Genomic DNA, 20106 nt, shown 5'->3' on the forward strand with positions numbered 1-20106 from the left:
CCTCTCAGAGATCTTTAGTCCCAACAGGGCCTTTATTGCCCTTGACACTACAACATTTAGAGCACAGGGTACTAAACACACAGGTTGTCAAACTGAACTGCAACAATAAATAAAAAAACATCCTATCTTACGGTCGGGAGTGATGGGGTTGAACTGACAAGATCTTCAAACATCTTGTTACAATACTGTATCACTGTGTTCTTGTTCTGACATCTGTGATATACACAGTGTACAAAACATTAGGAACACCTGCTCATTCCATGACATAGACTCACCAGGTGAATCCACTTGTTAAATTCACTTCAAGCAGTGCAGATGAAAGGGAGGACACAGGTTAAAGAAGGATTTTTAAGCCTTGAGACAATTGATACATGGATTGTGTATGTGTGCCATTAAGAGGGTGAATGGGCAAGACAAAAGATGTAAAGATGCACTATGCAGAAATAGTTCTGCCATTTCCTGGTTGCTGAAATTCAAGTAGTTCACCTTATTTCAATTTATGTGACAAAACAAGCAAGTATATATAGTGTAGAGAATCATTGTACCATCTAAACCGCTGTGAAATACTGTATTATTATATTTTCAGCTGTTTTAAGCGGATATATAAAACCGAAAGTAAAAGACGCAAAAACTAAACTTAAGAACGGGAAGCATAGACATAGTGCACATAGAATAGATCTACCACTTCTTAGACTTGCTTTAAATGAGAATGACAGATCTATAACAAACACTTCTATGTGAATTTGGTCAGGTAGCCCAAAAAGTGACATATTGCAGCTTTAAGTGCCTTTGAACGGTGTACGGTTGTACAGTAGGTGCCAGGCACACCGGTTTGAGTGTGTCAAGAACTGCAACACAGCTGGGTTTTTCACTCTCAACAGTTTCCTGTGTGTATCAAGAATGGCCCACCACCCAATGGACATCCAGCCAACTTGACACAACTGTGGGACTAACATGGTCCAAGCACACCAAGAGGGCAGGACAAAACCTATTCCCCTCAGGAGACTGAAAAGTTTGGCATGGGTCCTCAGATCCTCAAAAGATTTTACAGCTACACCATCGAGAGCATCACTGCCTGGTATGGCAATTGCTCGGCCTCCAACCGCAAGGCACTACAGAGGGTAGTGAGTACGGCCCAGTACATGACCGGGGCCAAGCTTCCTGCCATCCAGGACCTCTATACCAGGCGGTGTCAGAGTAAGACCCTAAAAATCGTCAAAGACTCCAGCCATCCTAGTCATAGACTGTTCTCTCTGCTACCTGCACGGCAAGAGGTACCGGAGCATCAAGTCTAGGTCCAAGAGGCTTCAAAACAGCTTCTACCCCCAAGCCATAAGACTCCTGAACAGCTGATCAAATGGCTACCCAGACTATTCACCCCCGCCCCCCCCCCCCCCTACCTGCATGTACTTAATTATCTCAAATACCTCGACACCGGTGCCCCCACACATTGACTCTGTACCGGTACCCTCTGTATATAGCCCCGCTATTGTTATTTACTGCAGCTCTTTAACCTTTTGGGGATAGGGGGCAGCATTTTCACTTTTGGATGAATAGCGTGCCCAGAGTGAACTGCCTCCTACTCTGTCCCAGATGCTAATATATGCATATTATTATTAGTATTGGATAGAAAACACTCTGAAGTTTCTAAAACTGTTTGAATGATGTCTGTGAGTATAACAGAACTCATATGGCAGGCGAAAACCTGAGAAAAATCCAACCAGGAAGTGGGACATCTGAGCTTTGTAGTTTTTCAAAGCTTGGCCTACCGAATACACATTCCTAGGGCTTACACTAGATGTCAACCGTCTTTAGAAACTGGTTTGATGATTCTACTATAAAGGAGTGGCTCATGAGACCTCTTTGAGTCAGTGGTCTGGCAGAGAGCCTCGGTCTCATGAAGCATGCTTCCGACAGAGTTACCTCTCGTTCCAGTGCTTTTCTGAAGACAAAGGAATTCTCCGGTTGGAACATTATTGATGTTTTATGTTAAAAACATCCTAAAGATTGATTCCATACATCGTTTGACATGTTTCTAAAGGACTGTAATGGAACCTTTCGAGTTTTTGTCTGGACGAAATACTGGGCTGAACACGCTAACAGCAATTGGCTATTTGGACATAAATGATGGAACTTTATGGAACAAATCAGTCATTTATTGTCGAACTGGGATTCCTGGGAGTGCCTTCTGATGAAGATCATCAAAGGTAAGTGAATATTTATGATGTTTCTAACTTTGTTGATTCCAAAATGTGAATCCTCTGGCTGTTTTGGGTTCTGAGCACTGTTCTCAGATAATGCTTTTTCCGTAAAGTTTTTTTAAATCTGACACAGCGGTTGCATTAAGGAGAAGTCTATCTTTAATTCTGTGAATACCACTTGTGTCTTTTATCAATGTTTATTATGAATATTTCTGCAAAATCACAGGATGTTTTGGAATCAAAACATTACTGCACGTAACATGCCAATGTAAACTGAGATTTTTGGATATAAATGTGCACATTATCGAACAAAACATACATGTATTGTGTAACATGATGTCCTATGAGTGTCATCTGATGAAGATCATCAAAGGTTAGTGATTCATTTTATCTATATTTCTGCTTTTTGTGACCCCTATCCTAAATGGCTGTGTTTTTTCGACTTGGCTTTGACCTAACATAATCATATGTTGTGCTTTAGCTGTAAAGCATTTTTGAAATCGGACATGATGGGTAGATTAACAAGATGTTTATCTTTCATTTGCTGTATTGGACTTGTTAATGTTAATGTGTGAAAGTTACATACTTCTAAATGAATTTCGCGCGCTGCCTTTTCAGGGGAATGTTGTTGAGGGGTTCCACTGCGCTAGAAAGGTAAATTATTTATTTTCTGTATCTCTTACTTTTTCTACTTTAAATTTTTTGGGTATTTTCTTAAAACTGCATCGTTGGTTAAGGGTTGGTAAGTAAGCATTTCACTGTAAGGTCTACACCTGTTGTATTCGGCGCATGTGACAAATAACATTTGATTTGATTTGATTTGAAGCATTGGAGTCAACATTGGCCTGCATCCCTGTGGAACGCTTTCCACACTTTGTAGAGTCCATGCCTCAACAAATTGAGGCTTTTCTGAGGGCAAAGGGGGGTGCAACTCAATATTAGGAAGATGTTCCTTATGTTCTGTACACTCAGTGTATATGTGATTGTGCACTGCGGTGTCTCACCAGCTGGGGCAGAGTCTCTTTACGGTCACTCTGAGGGAGGAGAAGTCTGGACGGTCACTGGGCCTCTCACTCCAGCACGCCCCCATCAGAGCCTCCACACCCTCTGGACACTCTGCCCTGTCCGTGTGGGGCCTGAGGGGGCTACCTCCGCCCCCCACACACACCCCGGCCTTGACCCTCTCCACTATGTCTGGGGGGGAGAGAGACTGTTGAATAAGACAGTGAGGAGGAGAGAACACACCCCAGAGCAGCGAGGTATGGGGGTCTCTCTCTACATACCTCTTGCCTCGAGGTTGTTGTTGGGGATATGGAAAGGGCCCCTGCGGTACACCACCTCCTGAACAATAATGCCAAAACTGTAGACATCCCCCTTCTGGGTGCCAGAGGAGGGCATGCTGTCCCTCAGCAGTTCCGGGGCCCTCCACAGCAAGGCTGGGAAGAGAGAGGGGCTTAATGTATGAGAAGCTCATGTTGTTAGTTATACTGTTTACAACTGTGTATCTGTAATCTCTTTTTCTCTGTCTCTCTTTCTCCCTCTTCTCCTTTCTTCTTTCTCGCCCCTTTCGCTTTATTGGAACTTTACAAAATTCCAAGGTTTTCCAGAAATCCTGGTTGGAAGTTTCTGGATATGCTGCTTATTCTGATTCAGAGAAACTGGGATTTCTGGGAAACATGAGAATTTGGGGAATTGTTACCCGGAATGTTGCGACCCTACACTCACATGTCCAGTGTTTTTTAGACCAGCCCTCCTCGTCCTGGCCGGGGGGTCTTCTGAGGAGACTGAGGCCATGGTCGGTCACCTTTAGGACGAAGCGACTATCCACCACACAGTTAGATGACGACAGGTGACCATGTGAGCGCAGGGGGCTGCGGTGCAGGTAGTCCATCCCCTGAAGCAGACACACCTTTCAGTTTGATAGGACCAATTCCCCCACAGACTGGAATTACACTGATATCAACTTCCACTTCAGTTTTGTTTGCCTTGTATCATGCCCATAGAGACAGCCATAGACATTATGTAACTCATACGGCATGAAAAATCGAGAGTTTTGAGAAAATGTACCTTGACAATGTCCAGCATCAGGGAGAACTTGAAGCTCCAGTGAAGCTTAATGGAACCATTCTTCAAAATGTCCTGGAGTTTGGAAGGTGCAATTGGACTTTATGCTCGTGATGTATTGAAGAAGCAGTGAAGGGAGGGTTATGTGCATTTAAAGCAGTGGTGTGTGTGTGTGTGTGTGTGTTGTGTTACCTGCAGGCTCCCTTTAGGACAGTACTCAGTCAGCAGAAAGAACTGTGGAGGTTCCAGACAAGCACCAATGACGCTGCAGATGTTTGGGTGGCTCAAATCTCTACACTGCACACATGCACGCACATGTGTGTGTGTGTGAGTGAGTGAGTGAGTGAGTGAGTGAGTGAGTGAGAGAGAGAGAGAGTCCATATAAAACAGATATGACAAAATAATAAACTTACAGAATTCATAACATGTACATTAAGCACTCCACTCTCTACTAACACTCAATAACAGACACAAACACCACGACGAGGAGGGCCTCACCTGCTTCAGTTCAGTGAGCAGCTCTCTGTTCAGACACACACTCTTCACATTCAGCAGTCGCACTGAACAGATGTTCTCCTGAAAGCACCAGGGGGAACGACAGAGCCAAAATGGCAGACTAAAAATAACCCAAATCCCCATGTTGATGATGATGAAAAATACATAATGGCACAGCCTGGCTTCTAATCGGCATGATCATTTCATTAGATGTCAGTTCACAGGACCAGGTGTCAGAGTTTGGACACATGCATAGAAAGTCTCAAAGGTTACATATACACTACCGGTCAAAGGTTTTAGAACACTTACCCATGCAATGGTTTTTCTTTATTTTTACTATTTTATACAGTGTAGAATAATAGTGAAGACATCAAAACTATGGAATAACACATATGGAATCATGTTGTAACCAAAAAAGTGTTAAACAAAGCAACATATATTTTATATTTAAGATTCTTCAAAGTAGCCACCCTTTGCCTTGATGACAGCTTTGCACACTCTTGGCATTCTCTCAACCAGCTTCACCTGGAATGCTTTTCCAACAGTCTTGAAGGAGTTCACACCAATGCTGCTTTTCCTTCACTCTGCGGCCCGACTCATTCCAAACCATCTCAGTTTGGTTGAGGTTGGGTGATAGTGGAGGCCAGGTCATCTGATGCAGCACCCCATCACTCTCCTTCTTGGTAAAATAGCCCTTACACAAACTGGAGGTGTGTTGGGTTATTGTCCTATTGAAAAACAAATGATACGCCATCCCATCTAGTTTGGGACAATCACTGCAGATTGCTGTGTTAGCCATGTTGGTTAAGTGTGCCTTGAATTCAAAATAAATCACAGACAGTGTCACCAGCAAAACACCCCACACCATAACACCTCCTCCTCCATTCTTTACGGTAGGAAATACACATTCAGCGATCATCAATTCACCCACGCCGCATCTCACAAAGCGGTTGGAGCCAAAAATCTCAATTTTGGACGCCAAACCAAGTGGTTTCTTGGCAGTAATTCGACCACGAAGGCCTGAACAGTTGATGTTTAGATGTGTCTGTTACTTGAACTCTGTGAAGCGTTTATTTGGGCTGCAAATTCTGAGGCTGGTAACTCTAATGAACTTATCCTCTGCAGCAGAGGTAACTCTGGGTCTTCCATTCCTGTGGTGGTCCTCATGAAAGCCAGTTTCATCATAGCACTTGATGGTTTTTGTGACTGCACTTGAAGAAACCTTAAAAGTTCTTGACATTTTCCATATTGACTGACCTTCATGTCTTAAACTAATGATGGACCGTCGTTTCTCTTTGCTTATTTGAGCTGTTCTTGCCATAATATAGACTTGGTATTTTACCAAATAGGGCTATATTCTGTATACCTCCCTACTTTGTCACAACAAAACTGATTGGCTCAAACGCATTAAGAAGGAAAGAAATTCTAAAAATGTACTTTTAAGAAGGCACACCTGTTAATTGAAATGCATTCAAGGTGACTACCTCATGAAGCTGGTTGAGAGAATGCCTAGCGTGTGCAAAGCTGTCATCAAGGAAAATGGAGGCTATTTGAAGAATCTCAAATGTAAAATATATTTGGATTTGTTTAACACTTTTCTGGTTACTACATGATTCCATATGTGTTATTTCATAGTTGGTGTCTTCACTGTTATTCTACAATGCAGAAAATTGTAAAAAAATTAAGAAAAACCCTTGAATGAGTAAGTGTTCTAAAACTTTTGACCGGTAGTGTAGTTATTCCACTTCTGAGGAATGGTGGGGATGGAATATAAATAACGCCTAGCCCTGAAAAACTCTGGGCCCAAATTATATTCCCCCTCTCACCTCTCTCTACCTCTCACTCCTCCTCCAGTCAAGTAAGTTGTTAGAAAAATTCAAGGCCCTAATTTCAACATTGTATAAGTAAAGTGTTGCCAATATGGACAAGCAATTGATTCGCACTTATAGGAAAAACTCAAGGCCCTAAATGCAAAATTGTAAAAGTTAGCAATGAGGACAAGCAATTCTCACTTTATAGACGGCCGTTCTGTGGGAGGATGGTTTGTCCTTCATATTTCCCAGGATGGACTCCAGAGAATCATCGATGGACTTGGAGTTGAGGTACGGTACCTGTAAACACACAACAATCCATATTATCATGCACTTTGTTATGAGTGTGTGTGTATGTGTGTGTGTGTGTGTGTGTGTGTGTGTGTGTGTGTGTGTGTGTGTGTGTGTGTGTGTGTGTGTGTGTGTGTGTGTGTGTGTGTGTGTGTGTGTGTGTGTGTGTGAGAGAGTTTCTCTGTGGTCCACTGTAGCTTAGTTAGTTGGTAGAGCATGGTGCTTGCAATTCCAGGACAGCTGGTTTAACTCCTGGGACCACCCATACTTAAAATGTATAAATCCAAGGCTGTAAGTTCCTTTGGATAAAAGTATCTGCTAAATGACATATGTTAGTGGAAAACCTGCATTAATTAGTTGATCCTTGTCAAAGTCATTACACTGAATCATTTGTTATTTCTCCTTAGTTGTGGTTTTCATTAAACAACAAAACAGGGCACAGTAACTGAGAGGAGTGGGTGCACAAAGTTGAGTACCAATTCATAATAGTAAAGGTACTGTAGTATGGTAGTTGAAAAATGTATAAGGAATTTAGTAGAGGAATAGAAAAAGTGCTTGCTTCAGTACGGTCGTAACGCTGCAGTTTATGGGGAAAGGAGAGTAAGGTGGTACTGTAGGGAATATAGGCTTTGGGGGGATTGGCATCAACCAAAGATAATATGCAACGTCATCAACTGTGCAGTCAGGCATCAGATGCTAGCTGATACGTTAAACACCTATCCAGACGTGAGAGATCTGGCAAGTGTCTGCTGTGTAGTCAGATGCTAGCTGATACGTTAAACACCTATCCAGACGTGAGAGATCTGGCAAGTGTCTGCTGTGTAGTCAGATGCTAGCTGATACGTTAAACACCTATCCAGGCGTGAGAGATCTGGCAAGTGTCTGCTGTGTAGTCAGATGCTAGCTGATACGTTAAACAACTATCCAGGCGTGAGAGATCTGGCAAGTGTCTGCTGTGTAGTCAGATGCTAGCTGATACGTTAAACACCTATCCAGACGTGAGAGATCTGGCAAGTGTCTGCTGTGTAGTCAGATGCTAGCTGATACGTTAAACACCTATCCAGACGTGACAGATCTGGCAAGTGTCTGCTGTGTAGTCAGATGCTAGCTGATACGTTAAACACCTATCCAGACCTGAGAGATCTGGCAAGTGTCTGCTATGTAGTCATGCATCAGATGCTAGCTGATACGTTAAACACCTATCCAGGCGTGAGAGATCTGGCAAGTGTCTGCTGTGCAGTCAGGTATCAGATGCTAGCTGATACGTTAAACACCTATCCAGACGTGAGAGATCTGGCAAGTGTCTGCTGTGTAGTCAGCCTGGAACGTTGCCAGTGTCTCAAACCCCTCCTCCCCTGCCTCACCTTTCCTGCCGAGGACGAGCTGTTCCCCATCATGGTGACATCACCGGGGCTAACCCTCCATAGGACCACAGACACCTTCTTCTGGATGATGTGTTTCCTGTGTCACAGGAGAAGTACTTCCTGGGTCAAAAACATCATGATGACCTACTGCACTTAACACTACATGGGCAACGACATCGAATTGTGTTTCTCCTGAGAAAGGTTTGTGTAGGTTTTCTTTTGTATGCAAACCCCATATAACAGTGCCAAGCAACGTCAAAGCCTGTTCCATGGGGGTGCAGTGCATATGCAACTGTTGGAATTTCCACTCTGTCACACATGCATGTGTTTGTGCCTGGGTCACAACACTGGCACCTGTTCAATGGGCTTTTTATACACAATGTCAAATATATTTAATCTCCTTAATTTACAGGTAGGGGAACACAATTGTCAATTCTTGTTTCATGCATTTAGATCATTTTAGTGTCTGCAAGAATACTGCAGACCTATTATATGGGACTTGCACACAATTTAAAATCTACTAATTTGCTCTACATAATAAACAATGGCATAACTTGTTTCGTGAACACAATGCCTACACGTCGGCTGCAGATAGGGCCTTCACAGTAGTACAGTGTACCATTCTCTCTCTCTCTACTTCCTCTCTCTCCATTATTAACTGTTATTGAACCATCGTTCTTAATGCTCGTGGGCATCAAGGCCTCCTCCCAGGACTAGCAATCACCACGCCGTGGTGTTCCCAATTAGGCAAGTCAGTTAAGAACAAATTGTTATTTTCAATGACGGCTTAGAACAGTGGGTTAACTGCCTTTTTCATGGGCAGATCGACAGATTTGTACCTTGTCAGCTCGGGGATTCGATCTAGCAACACTTTTGGTTACTAGTCCAAGGCTCTAACCACCAGGCTACCCTGCCGCCGCTAATTTAAAAGTAATCATTTGGAAAGGAAATGTATCACATGAAAGGGTCATGTGGGCTAAACTAGAGGCTGAGCCACCGAGACATTGGAGCGAATGTCTTATTCCTAAGGATGATAGTTTCCTGCATGCTCACTCACAAACAGGTTGGAGTGGGATCAAACACACACAAACACACACACACACGCACACACACAAATTACATGCACGCACACACATGGGGCTTTGGGTGAGTTCATGATGAGAGAAAGATAAGCAAGTGGGTACAGATTCATTCTGCATTAATCCATCTTTTGTGTGAGAGCCTTATGATGCCCTCTCCCCACTTTCCTGAATAATGCTGGGATATTCAAAAATGAATCCCTACGTTGGCTGCCAAACTCCTCTAATTACATGGGAGACAGAGAGCGATAAAGCGAGAGAGAGCTCCACACTATGGACTATACACATGACTTACCGGAACAGCGCTGCACGTTGTACATTTGCAACGGCTGGACTACTGCTAGATGGAAAAAGGACAATACTGTGTGTGTGTACCTGTAGAGAAGACATATGATAAGTGTCCCGGTGGCCAGGAAAACAGCAATGGTCCCCGCAGCTATCGCAAACCTCTTCTCTGCAACACAAATACACACGTACACTGTAGCATAAGCTTTGATGACAGGTCAACAATGCCAAACAGTCACGCCCGAAATACGTGGTAGCATAGACTGTTCTCAAACAAACCTTTAATTAAACATTGATTTTTATTGCTTTTCATGACTCATGTGGAAAATTGATTTTCTCAATATAAACTCCTGATTAAATAAAGGGGAAATAAATCAATAATGTGTAGTGTATCTAATGTATTAGATTACAAATTTGAATCTTTATCATCGTTTTAAGGGGATTAACTTATCAATAAATGCGCAAAAGTGTTATTTCCATAAACAGGTGGTCAAATAAAACTTTCTCATTTGCATTCTTGCGTCTCTCCCACATGAATCCCTTCTTAACACTAATTTGATATACAATAAAGCCCAAACATCAATAAGTTCCACACATTCTCCCGTTACATAACCCTGGATAGACCATTATGAGGTAGCTGAGGGGACTTTCATAAAACGGTATTAAAATAAATCCATATTTCAGTGGAAAATAAAATAAAGATTTCCTTTCGTCCAGCAGGCATAAGTGAATAATTCAATGTGTCATTATTTTTGGGAGTCAATTCTCATTCTCTCTGGTTCTTTAGAGGATATATGGGTCTCTGGCCCCCCCATTTGGTGTGGTAACACACTGCAAGTGCTGTCAAGTGACAATACTTACATGACATATAAAGGACATGCAAGCCTGGAGAGGACAGACCACCATGCCAGCTGCCTGCTGTTTTTCATCAAGTAAACAAATGAACTAATCAAACGAATGTACTTTGATAAATTAATTAAGATCGTAAATAAATTATGACAAAATAAATTATACATTTATATCATGAGACCAATGGTTTATATATACACCAGATGTCTAACAGGAGGCGCTGTGTTGAAGTCACTTTGCCTCCATTTTGGCTAATTTTGTGGCACCAAATATTTTTGGAAGCTATAGAAATGCATTTATGTCTGCATTCGTTTTTGCCAAATGTATTATATTACAGACAACTTAATGCATACTTTTAAATTATATTACGTGAGCTAAACATAAAAATAGAAACATATATACAACATTTTCCTTATTTCAAGTTTTTTTGTTGATTACTAATGGTACTTTCCCCACTTCAACATCAAAATACTAATATACATTTTGTCCTTGAAACATTTAATTAAAATACTGTAGATATCCATTCATTCCTATGGATGACTGTACCTACTGGGGCGTGCCAATATGGCCAACCGATGGCATCAAAGCCTCGCAAATCATCAGCAATTCAGGGTATATCTACATAATTGCATTAGACTGATAATGAGTATTACCAGAAAGCATGGGACAACATTTAACCAGCAGCTGCATTTTTGGTCATACAGTGGGGCAAAAAAGTATTTAGTCAGCCACCAATTGTGCAAGTTCTCCCAATTAAAAAGATGAGAGAGGCCTGTAATTTTCATCATAGGTACACTTCAACTATGACAGACAAAATGAAAAAAAAAAATCCTGAAAATCACATTGTAGGATTTTTAATGAATTTATTTGAAAATAAGTATTTGGTCACCTACAAACAAGCAAGATTTCTGGCTCTCACAGACCTGTAACTTCTTCTTTAAGAGGCTACTCTGTCCTCCACTCGTTACCTGTATTAATGGCACCTGTTTGAACTTGCTATCAGTATAAATGACACCTGTCCACAACCTCAAACAGTCACACTCCAAACTCCACTATGGCCAAGACCAAAGAGCTGTCAAAGGACACCAGAAACAAAATTGTAGACCTGCACCAGGCTGGGAAGACTGAATCTCCAATAGGTAAGCAGCTTGGTTTGAAGAAATCAACTGTGGGAGCAATTATTAGGAAATGGAAGACATACAAGACAACTGATAATCTCCCTCGATCTGGGGCTCTACGCAAGATCTCACCCCGTGGGGTCAAAATGATCACAAGAACGGTGAGCAAAACTCCCAGAACCACACGAGGGGACCTAGTGAATGACCTGCAGAGAGCTTTGACCAAAGTAACAAAGCCTACCATCAGCAAGGGCATTGAAGATGAAACGTGGCTGGGTCTTTCAGCATGACAATGATCCCAAACACACCGCCCGGGTAACGAAGGAGTGGCTTCGTAAGAAGCATTTCAAGGTCCTGGAGTGGCCTAGCCAGTCTCCAGATCTCAACCCCATAGAAAATCTTTGGAGGGAGTTGAAAATCTGTGTTGCCCAGCAACAGCCCCAAAACATCACTGCTCTAGAGGAGATCTGCATGGAGGAGTGGGCCAAAATACCAGCAACAGTGTGTGAAAACCTTGTGAAGACTTACAGAAAATGTTTGACCTCTGTCATTGCCAACAAAGGGTATATAACAAAGTATTGAGATAAACTTTTGTTATTGACCAAATACTTATTTTCCACCATAATTTGCAAATAAATTCATTAAAAATCCTACAATGTGATTTTTTTGCTCATTTTGTCTGTCATAGTTTAAGTGTACCTACGAGGAAAATTACAGGCCTCTCTCATCTTTTTAAGTGGGAGAACTTGCACAATTGGTGGCTGACTAAATACTTTTTTGCCCCACTGTATATACCTAACCCAAGCAGGTCTGATACGGGTCAGCTATCAACTCAACACAAAATGATCATGTGAGTACTGCAGAGACTAGAGAAGACTAGAGAAGGTCCATTGGTGTAACAAACACACAGTACCGATATTGATGAAGAGCTCATCTTTGAAGCCAAAGTGGGGTGTGTCCTTCGGTGGAGTCTTCCTCCCTCCTGGCCAGTAGACTTGGACCCCCTCCACTGGCTCATATGCCTTATTCGTACCAAAGTAATTGGCGATTACCTACCAGGTGAGAAGATAGCATGACCTATGATTACTTAACATTTTTGGCATATTAAAGGCTGTGTGTTTAATGCAGCCCATTTCAAGGATGTCAATCACAGGAAGGAGGGACAGGAAGTTAAAGTTTACGAGTCATTTTCTATGGATGTCACATACCAGTAGATGCTGGCATGATCTTAACTTGCCATAGTAATCAATATAGCATCCAAATGCTATCCAAAATACAAGTCAGATCTACTGTAATATTGAATGTCAGTATGTCAATAGGCAGTGCATGCAAATGATCATTATTGTTTTCCCAGTATGCATGCTCTCACTATTGTGAAGCTCAAAACCTCCTGGCTGATCGGTTTACATTTCCCTTAGATCTTTTTTTAAATGTACTCATTTTGTTGCCACATCACTCATTTGCTGAGAAGACATGAGACTTGAAAGGTGATGAGATGCATGGTCGGATGAAACCACGTTCGACAGAAACCAAAATAACATTTGGTTTTGTTTTGAAACCAGCAGCGAGGGGCCAACAGAGAAGAATGTTGCAACAAAATACATTTATAATAAATAACTGTCATTTGAAATAACTTTAAGGTCCAATATTCAAAGCCATTTCAAGGTGATGATTAAGAGACTGCACTCTCCAGAGCTTTTAGTAGTGGCCCTGATGACCAAGCTGGTACTAGGTAGGTACTTGATAGAAGAGTAGAGGTGTGTGTGTGTGTGTGTGTGTGTGTGTGTGTGTGTGTGTGTGTGTGTGTGTGTGTGTGTGTGTGTGTGTGTGTGTGTGTGTGTGTGTGTGTGTGTGTGTGTGTGTGTGTGTGTGTGTGTGTGTTGCACTCTGTGTTCCACTGGTTGGGTGTTCAGGATCAGAAATACACTGAAATCAGACAACTGAAATGTGGGCCGAAGAGATAAGATTCAGGTTGAAAAGCAAAACGACAATAAATTCAGTGGCAAAGAATGAAATCAGCACTGTAATTGTTCAGAAGAGTGTCAACATGGGTGTTAAACTTTTTGACAGGCCGCGATAACAGTGGCTTCAGATGTGAACACTGTAGACGTTAGCAGAAAATAAGGGGAAAACAGATGGTTGGAAAGGAGGGAGGGAGGGAGAGAGAGAGCAACAACAACAAAAAAAAAGAGAGAGAGAGAGCGCAAGAGAGAGAGTTTTTATATTATTTTTTTCAATACGGAAATAGGCAGACAGTGAGACAGTGGTATGGCAAGATAAAGATGGAGAAATAGAGAGTGACAGAGAGACCGAGAGACAGAGAGTGCGATGTAGGAGATAGAAGGACTGAAAGATAGAGAGTGACAAAGTGATAGAAATAGACAGAAAGGAAGTGTTGGGGTGATAGAAAGAAAAGAGAGCGAGTGACAGGGTATTAGCGTCTGACTTTGAACTCCCTGTCGTTCTCTGCGCCCTGGATATGCTTCATCATATAGGCAGACTCCCTGTCTCCATTGGCGTCCATGGTAACGTCACCCTGGATACCTAAAGGACAGTCCAGAAAACAAACATATGGGCTATCCACACCTCACGTGTCGTCATGTTTGAAACACCGTCATATACAGGTAACTGCCAAAATAAAGGAAACACCAACATAGTGTCTTAATAAGGCATTGGGCCAAATTAATGGGCTGCTGTTTATTTTTATACAAGACCCAAAGCATGATAGGATGTAAACTGCTTAATTAACTCCTGTGTTGAAGCACCTGCTTTCAATATACTTTGTATTCCTCATTTACTCTTTGTTTTTGCAGTTACCTGTACATCTCTCTGTGAGGCAATGAAGCTGCCTTCTTGGCCAGGTCTCCCTTGAAAAATAGGAATTTTGACCTCAATGGGTCTGCTGTGCAAAACATAAAAAATCAAATGAAATAATTGTATTATATAAATGAAATATAATCACTCTTGTAAATAGCATCTGTAAATAATATCAATGACCTTTAACTGCAACCATTAAGGTTATACCTACCTACCTGATAACATACAGGTGAAATTAATCATCCAAAAGCGCTGACCTGTGATGGTTCGGTTCCACATCTTGCGGGTTATGGTGAAGCCGTCGTATGGGTCCCCGCGTTCCGCCAGGGTTTCATTCAGAGCCTGAGCATACAGCCATACAGAGTCATGGGCTATGGCTGCCAGCACCGACACCTGCCATTGGACAAACAGTCAGAAATAGAGTTACATATCCTGTATATACACTCTTAGAAAAAAGGGTTCCAAAGATTCTTTGGCTGTCCCAATAGGAGAAACCCATGCTGGTTCCAGGTAGAAACCTTTCAGGTTCCAGGTAGAACGCTCTGTAAAAAGGGTTCTACATGGAACCCAAAATAATTCTAACTGGAACCAAAAGGGTTCTACCTGGAACCAAAAAAAGGTTATTCAAAGGGAAAGGTTCTAGGTTATTCAAACTCTTTTAAGTTCTAGATGTCCCCTTTTTTCTAAGAGTGTACAGTATATATACAGTTAAACATAGTAGCTAAGTAGCAGACCCGGGTTTAAAATAATATTTGGAAATCGGTCAAATCTTTTAGCTGCGCTCAATTGAGCTTGCCTGGAGCAATGGAACCAATGAAATAGTCCCAAAATCACAAAGCCCACCCCATCTGGCACTCCAGACAGGGTCAAGCCACAGGTGTGTGTGTGTTTCATAGCACACCTTTTCGTTGGGTGCGTAGGCATAGCCAAAGTCCTCTCTGGATCTGCGGATGACGTCATTGGAGAAGTTCCAGTACCTCTGGTCGTTGGGTTTGTACAGAGAGAGTAGAAACAGAGCCTGGTAGGCCTGCTTAGCCACGGAGTCATCCACATCTCCTGCAGCACATCAACACCATTCATTGATTCGTCCTGAGGTTATAAAATCCTAGTAGCATTCCCAAAAGTCCCCATATAGTATTGTATTGTATCGTAGGGTGCCAATTGGGACACGCCCTACCTCTTTTCCAGTCAAAGTTGCCAAACATCTCCTCCAGCCTGTAGGGCTCGAAGCAGAAGAAGACGTAGTCCCCTGTGGTGAGGCCTCTCCTGTGGGCCTCGACCAGGAAGTCCCTGACCACCTCCCCACGCGCTGAGATCACTATGACTACAGGGCAAGACACAAACATAGGCTACATTAAAATAACCCTATTAGCATACCAGTTAGCACGCATGGCCAATTACTTCAATGTAGATAGTAAGCTGGTGTGGACATTGGAACACAGAAAACTTACTGCGAGACACCTCGGCAACCTCCTGTAGCATACGTGCTTGTGTGAGGGCTGTGTGAGTGTTGTCTTGCCCGAGAGGTGTTTGAAATGCCAGGTATTTAGCCACAGTGATGTTACTGACTTCAGCTTGGTACCTTATAGAAATAGAAATGGAACCTCATTTCATCAGGTTCCTCCCTATGTAGAAGTACATCACATTCCAGTGTCTATTTGGAGTGTATTTATTGTATTGTATCCTAATGTATTGTATCGTGCTGCGTCGTATCGTACCTGATTCCCTCAGCAGGGATGATCCAGGCAGGTCTGTGGTCGTAGATAATGCTTATACGTCTCCAGCCAAACTTCTCACAGATCTTCACAAAGAACGAGCCCATCTTGGTGAAGGGGCCAAACACTCTGGTAAGAGTGGGGTAAGCCTGTCACCGCCACAGAACATGGCATGTGATAATGTTGCAACTGTGTACTCCAGATTCTGAGGGACGTAAAAGTTAGCTACAGATAGTTACTGGCATATGAGTTATATTAAAGTGATATTGGACCTTTTTGATGAGAAACTGATGGTCTGCGCAGGTGGGACTGACCACGGGAATGTTCCAGAAAGCTGCCAGCTTGGCAGTGATCGCACACACCTAAAGAGGGTGTTCTATCAGCATTGGATTGTAAAATGCAGATAATCAAATCAAATCAAATTTGATTTGAAATGCAGATAATGTAGTTAGTGCAATGTGATGTGTGATTTGTTTATTCGCTGGGGAAGGTGTGGGGGCCTTACGTCGGAGCAGGCGGGGCCGATGAACGCGCTGTAGTTCCGTCTGTGCAGTAGATCCACTATCTTCCCGGGGCCGTTCACGTCGCTGCACTCATCATCCACGTATTCATGCTCCAGCCAATGACCTGAGGACATACAACACAGTAGCTTACAGTGGCTATCGAATGAGAATGACTTCTGATGTCCTCGCGGCCAGTGTTTCTCAGTGTGCTTCAGGGGACTCACAGCGGTTGCATGCAATACAATGCGACTTCCTTGTTCATTTGTTTTAGCAAACAACGGATCTGCGTTATTTTATATTATGTATCACATATGTACCATACAATGTCTCTGTGTACTGACCTGCCAACAGATCGGGACTCCGGTTCACGGCGTCGATGGCGATGAGGGCGCCCGCCCCGATCCTGCCAACACTGAAGGGCATGGAGGTGTTGGGCAAGGACAGCAGCAGGGTGAATGTTGACCCTGCCACCCAGGGCACCGAGGACAGGAAGACAGGTAGCACTAGAGCCCTAAGCAGGAACGCCATCACTCTGGGAGATAAAGGAATGGAAGTATGGACCCTGGTTAATAACTCACTGTGGAGGAGGCTCCATAAAAGGACAAAGCCTTCAGTGAAGCCTATATGGTTTGTGTCTGGATGTGCTCTGATAATGCGTTAGCTAAGGCATATGATAGGCTCATTATACAGTAATATGTTTCCCAATAATATGTTTGGAAAAACGTTCAAGGAAATGCTGTTGAATGTAGACTGTTTGAATGTAAATTTGTTTAGAAAAATCTCGACATCTTACACAAAATAAAGTAATATAGGCCTATTCACACCCACAAAAATGCAAACATAGACAGTACAAAAGTGGTTTGTAACGGTTCAATATACATTTCAATATGAAATTCACTTACCAGGCATTCAGTCAAATATTATAAACACGTGGCATATTTCGAAATGATGTTCTCCGAGGCCCCACTACAGCAAATTACAATTTAGCAACACCCGTTGTCCATCAGTTAGCCTAGGGAGTATATCAAAGCCTCCGTTGTGATGAGCATGCCAACCGTGAAACGTATTCAAATAGATATCCCTCGCAACTGCATCAACTACTGGACAGAGAATACAAGCATGCTCCCTAATTGCCTATGATACATCTTGTGGTTCTCAAATTAATCTTACAACATGTTCACTAAACCCTGGGAAGATACAACCCACCACGAATTTGTTTAACTTAACGACTGCACAAGTAAACAGTTGACATGGACAATTATGGAAGCACTTGAGTGCTGGCCTGTTTATATTGGTAGTAATACTTCCTGTTGTCATGGAATGAATACATGGGAATTCAGTAGATATCCATTGTCAATGATAATTAGGATTGGGGAGTAATTAGTTACATGTAATCTGATTACAAAAACTACATGATTATTGGTTTGAAAAAAAAATACATTTGACACATTTCTGTTTTCTCAATGACATTCAATTCAGAATTGAAAAAAAGGTGCAAGTTTAAGTTTGTTCCACCTGAGTGAGTCTGACTATAAATCAGAGACCACTATGATGACACACCAAATGTGTTTAATAGATCATCTTTGTTTTCTTCTAATTCCTTTTAAGTGGAAAGCAATCCAAAAGTAACAGAATGTAATCGAATTATGTAACAGAATTTCAGGGTAATCCAAAAGTTACGTAATTGATTACAATTTTGGCCAGGTAACTAGTAACTGTAATGGATTACATTTGGAAAGTTACCTACCCAACCCTGAGATTGTTAAATGTTTATTAACTTATGTTGTTCAGGTTCACTTCCTCCTTGGGGCTACTGTGTAGCAGTCCCAACTGGGATTTTAAATTGAATGTAATAGATTTCTCCAAGTGCAGTTCCAAACAATTCCCTTTTTAGGAATGGTTGTTTTCATTTGTCTTATTTTACAGGGGATTGGGGAAGTAAAATAGCCAAAAGGTTTATATAAAACAACAACGTAATTTTTTAATTGGATTAAAATTGACAAAAGTCCCCTTATCTATGAACTATGAGAAAACAGGATCGTGGGAAATGGCTTGAAGCTCCAACCAGGCTGAAAGCCAAAGGAGGCCAATCACTACTGCAAATAGACTCAACACCACCAGTCTGTATGACAAATAAAGACAAATGATATCTGCTCAGCCCGAAGATGGATGGTTTAAGAAAAGAGTAGCTTCCTCTTAGGAAAAACAGTTATGTTTATATTGAGGACAGGACCCAAGTCAGTGTCGTAGCAATTATTCAGAAGTCAATGTTAAAACACAGGATAGCACTTTCTGACTTTGTGCACGTAATTCATGGTGGCGATGTTCCAGTGAGAAACGGGGGATTAATAAACGTCAAAATATTGAACTGTCACATTGAGCAGGTAAGATTAAAGTATAAGGGTCAGAGTCCCTGTCCCAGATTAAACCTACTCCTGGACCAAAAAGCACTGAGCACACAATCTGGGTCAGTTTAACCGTTGCGGGGTTCTACTTTAATCTTATCCATAAGAATAATGATCACACAATAAGGCCCTCTGGGAAGTTTCCCCTTCTATCCCACACACACACACACTTGAGGTTTTTCCCATCCAAAAGTTTAATCTATCACCACAGTAGGTTCGGTTCGACTCTAACCTTCCATCCCCTTTCAGTCTCACCTTTGACCTCCGACTCATTAATGACCATCTCAACCCCTGGCACTAGTTGGTCATTAGTCAGATATTGGTCAGTCATTTACTCTCCGTTACTGTTGATATTGCATTTGTGCCTGCGACTGCGTGAGTGAGGGCAGGGCGAAAGCGAGAGAGAAAGCGTGAGCGAGAGTCATGTGTCAGCAGGCCTGCCATAGAGAGGTGTTGATGAGGTTCTAGGTGACCTTCCATTACTATCAGGTCATGGACTGTTGCTTTGCTGCAGTGATTTATTGTCAACGAGACGATGACACGCATTAGTGCTGGTTGCTGCTGAGCTAAATGGTGGAGATGGATTGATTTTTTTTTTACCAATGTCATAGCATAGCATGACATAACATGTCCTAACTTGTTCGGTTCATATTCGGCATTCCAGGGGGAACCTGGTTCCTGGATTGTAATCGTTTTGACATGGAAAATGTGAGTTCAAGGATTTTACATTTGGGGGTTCCCTTTCCCATTTCTACCATTGGTCATAGTCTAGGCTGGTGATTAACTGTTACATGGAGTATATCAAGTAACTAGAGACAACAGATGGAAAAACTGCTGGGACCACCATACACTTGAGTCCCATATACAGTACATCCTATTATCCTGTAGATGGCAGTCATATCCTTTGCAAACTCTAGACAAATATAATCAAACACTGGGCCTGAATTCATAAAGTGTCTCACAGAAAGAGTGCTGATCTAGGATCAGGTCGGTCTGTCTGTGTAATATTGTTTGTAATCTTAAAGGCAAAACTGATCCTAAATCAGCAGCCCTATCCTCGTCACCAAGCTTAGGACTCTGGGTCTGATCATCTCCCTGTCACGCCCTGA

At 42.2% G+C, this 20106-nt stretch overlaps 1 protein-coding gene across 2 annotated transcripts in view; it reads right to left on the reverse strand.

Annotated features, from left to right (window-relative positions):
* The window catches only part of si:dkey-37g12.1 (atrial natriuretic peptide receptor 1), a 32095-nt gene extending 14273 nt beyond the window's left edge, over positions 1-17822 (reverse strand). For both annotated transcript variants that reach the window (XM_020497078.2, XM_020497077.2), the window contains exons 1-20: positions 17495-17822; positions 16934-17124; positions 16595-16716; positions 16362-16451; positions 16093-16238; positions 15826-15956; positions 15552-15698; positions 15276-15430; positions 14632-14767; positions 14004-14101; positions 12471-12609; positions 9681-9759; positions 8227-8323; positions 6773-6871; positions 4764-4841; positions 4458-4562; positions 4269-4340; positions 3927-4095; positions 3485-3637; positions 3206-3395 (exon numbers count right to left, since the gene is read on the reverse strand). In XM_020497078.2, the coding sequence (XP_020352667.1) occupies positions 3206-3395; positions 3485-3637; positions 3927-4095; positions 4269-4340; positions 4458-4562; positions 4764-4841; positions 6773-6871; positions 8227-8323; positions 9681-9759; positions 12471-12609; positions 14004-14101; positions 14632-14767; positions 15276-15430; positions 15552-15698; positions 15826-15956; positions 16093-16238; positions 16362-16451; positions 16595-16716; positions 16934-17120 (2393 nt within the window). In that variant the 5' untranslated portion in view covers positions 17121-17124; positions 17495-17822. The remainder of the gene's footprint in view (positions 1-3205; positions 3396-3484; positions 3638-3926; positions 4096-4268; positions 4341-4457; positions 4563-4763; positions 4842-6772; positions 6872-8226; positions 8324-9680; positions 9760-12470; positions 12610-14003; positions 14102-14631; positions 14768-15275; positions 15431-15551; positions 15699-15825; positions 15957-16092; positions 16239-16361; positions 16452-16594; positions 16717-16933; positions 17125-17494) is intronic.
* Between the last annotated feature and the right edge of the window lie 2284 nt (positions 17823-20106).

This window comes from Oncorhynchus kisutch, linkage group LG12 (assembly GCF_002021735.2).
Source record: "Oncorhynchus kisutch isolate 150728-3 linkage group LG12, Okis_V2, whole genome shotgun sequence".
In the NCBI taxonomy this organism is placed as follows: domain Eukaryota; kingdom Metazoa; phylum Chordata; class Actinopteri; order Salmoniformes; family Salmonidae; genus Oncorhynchus; species Oncorhynchus kisutch.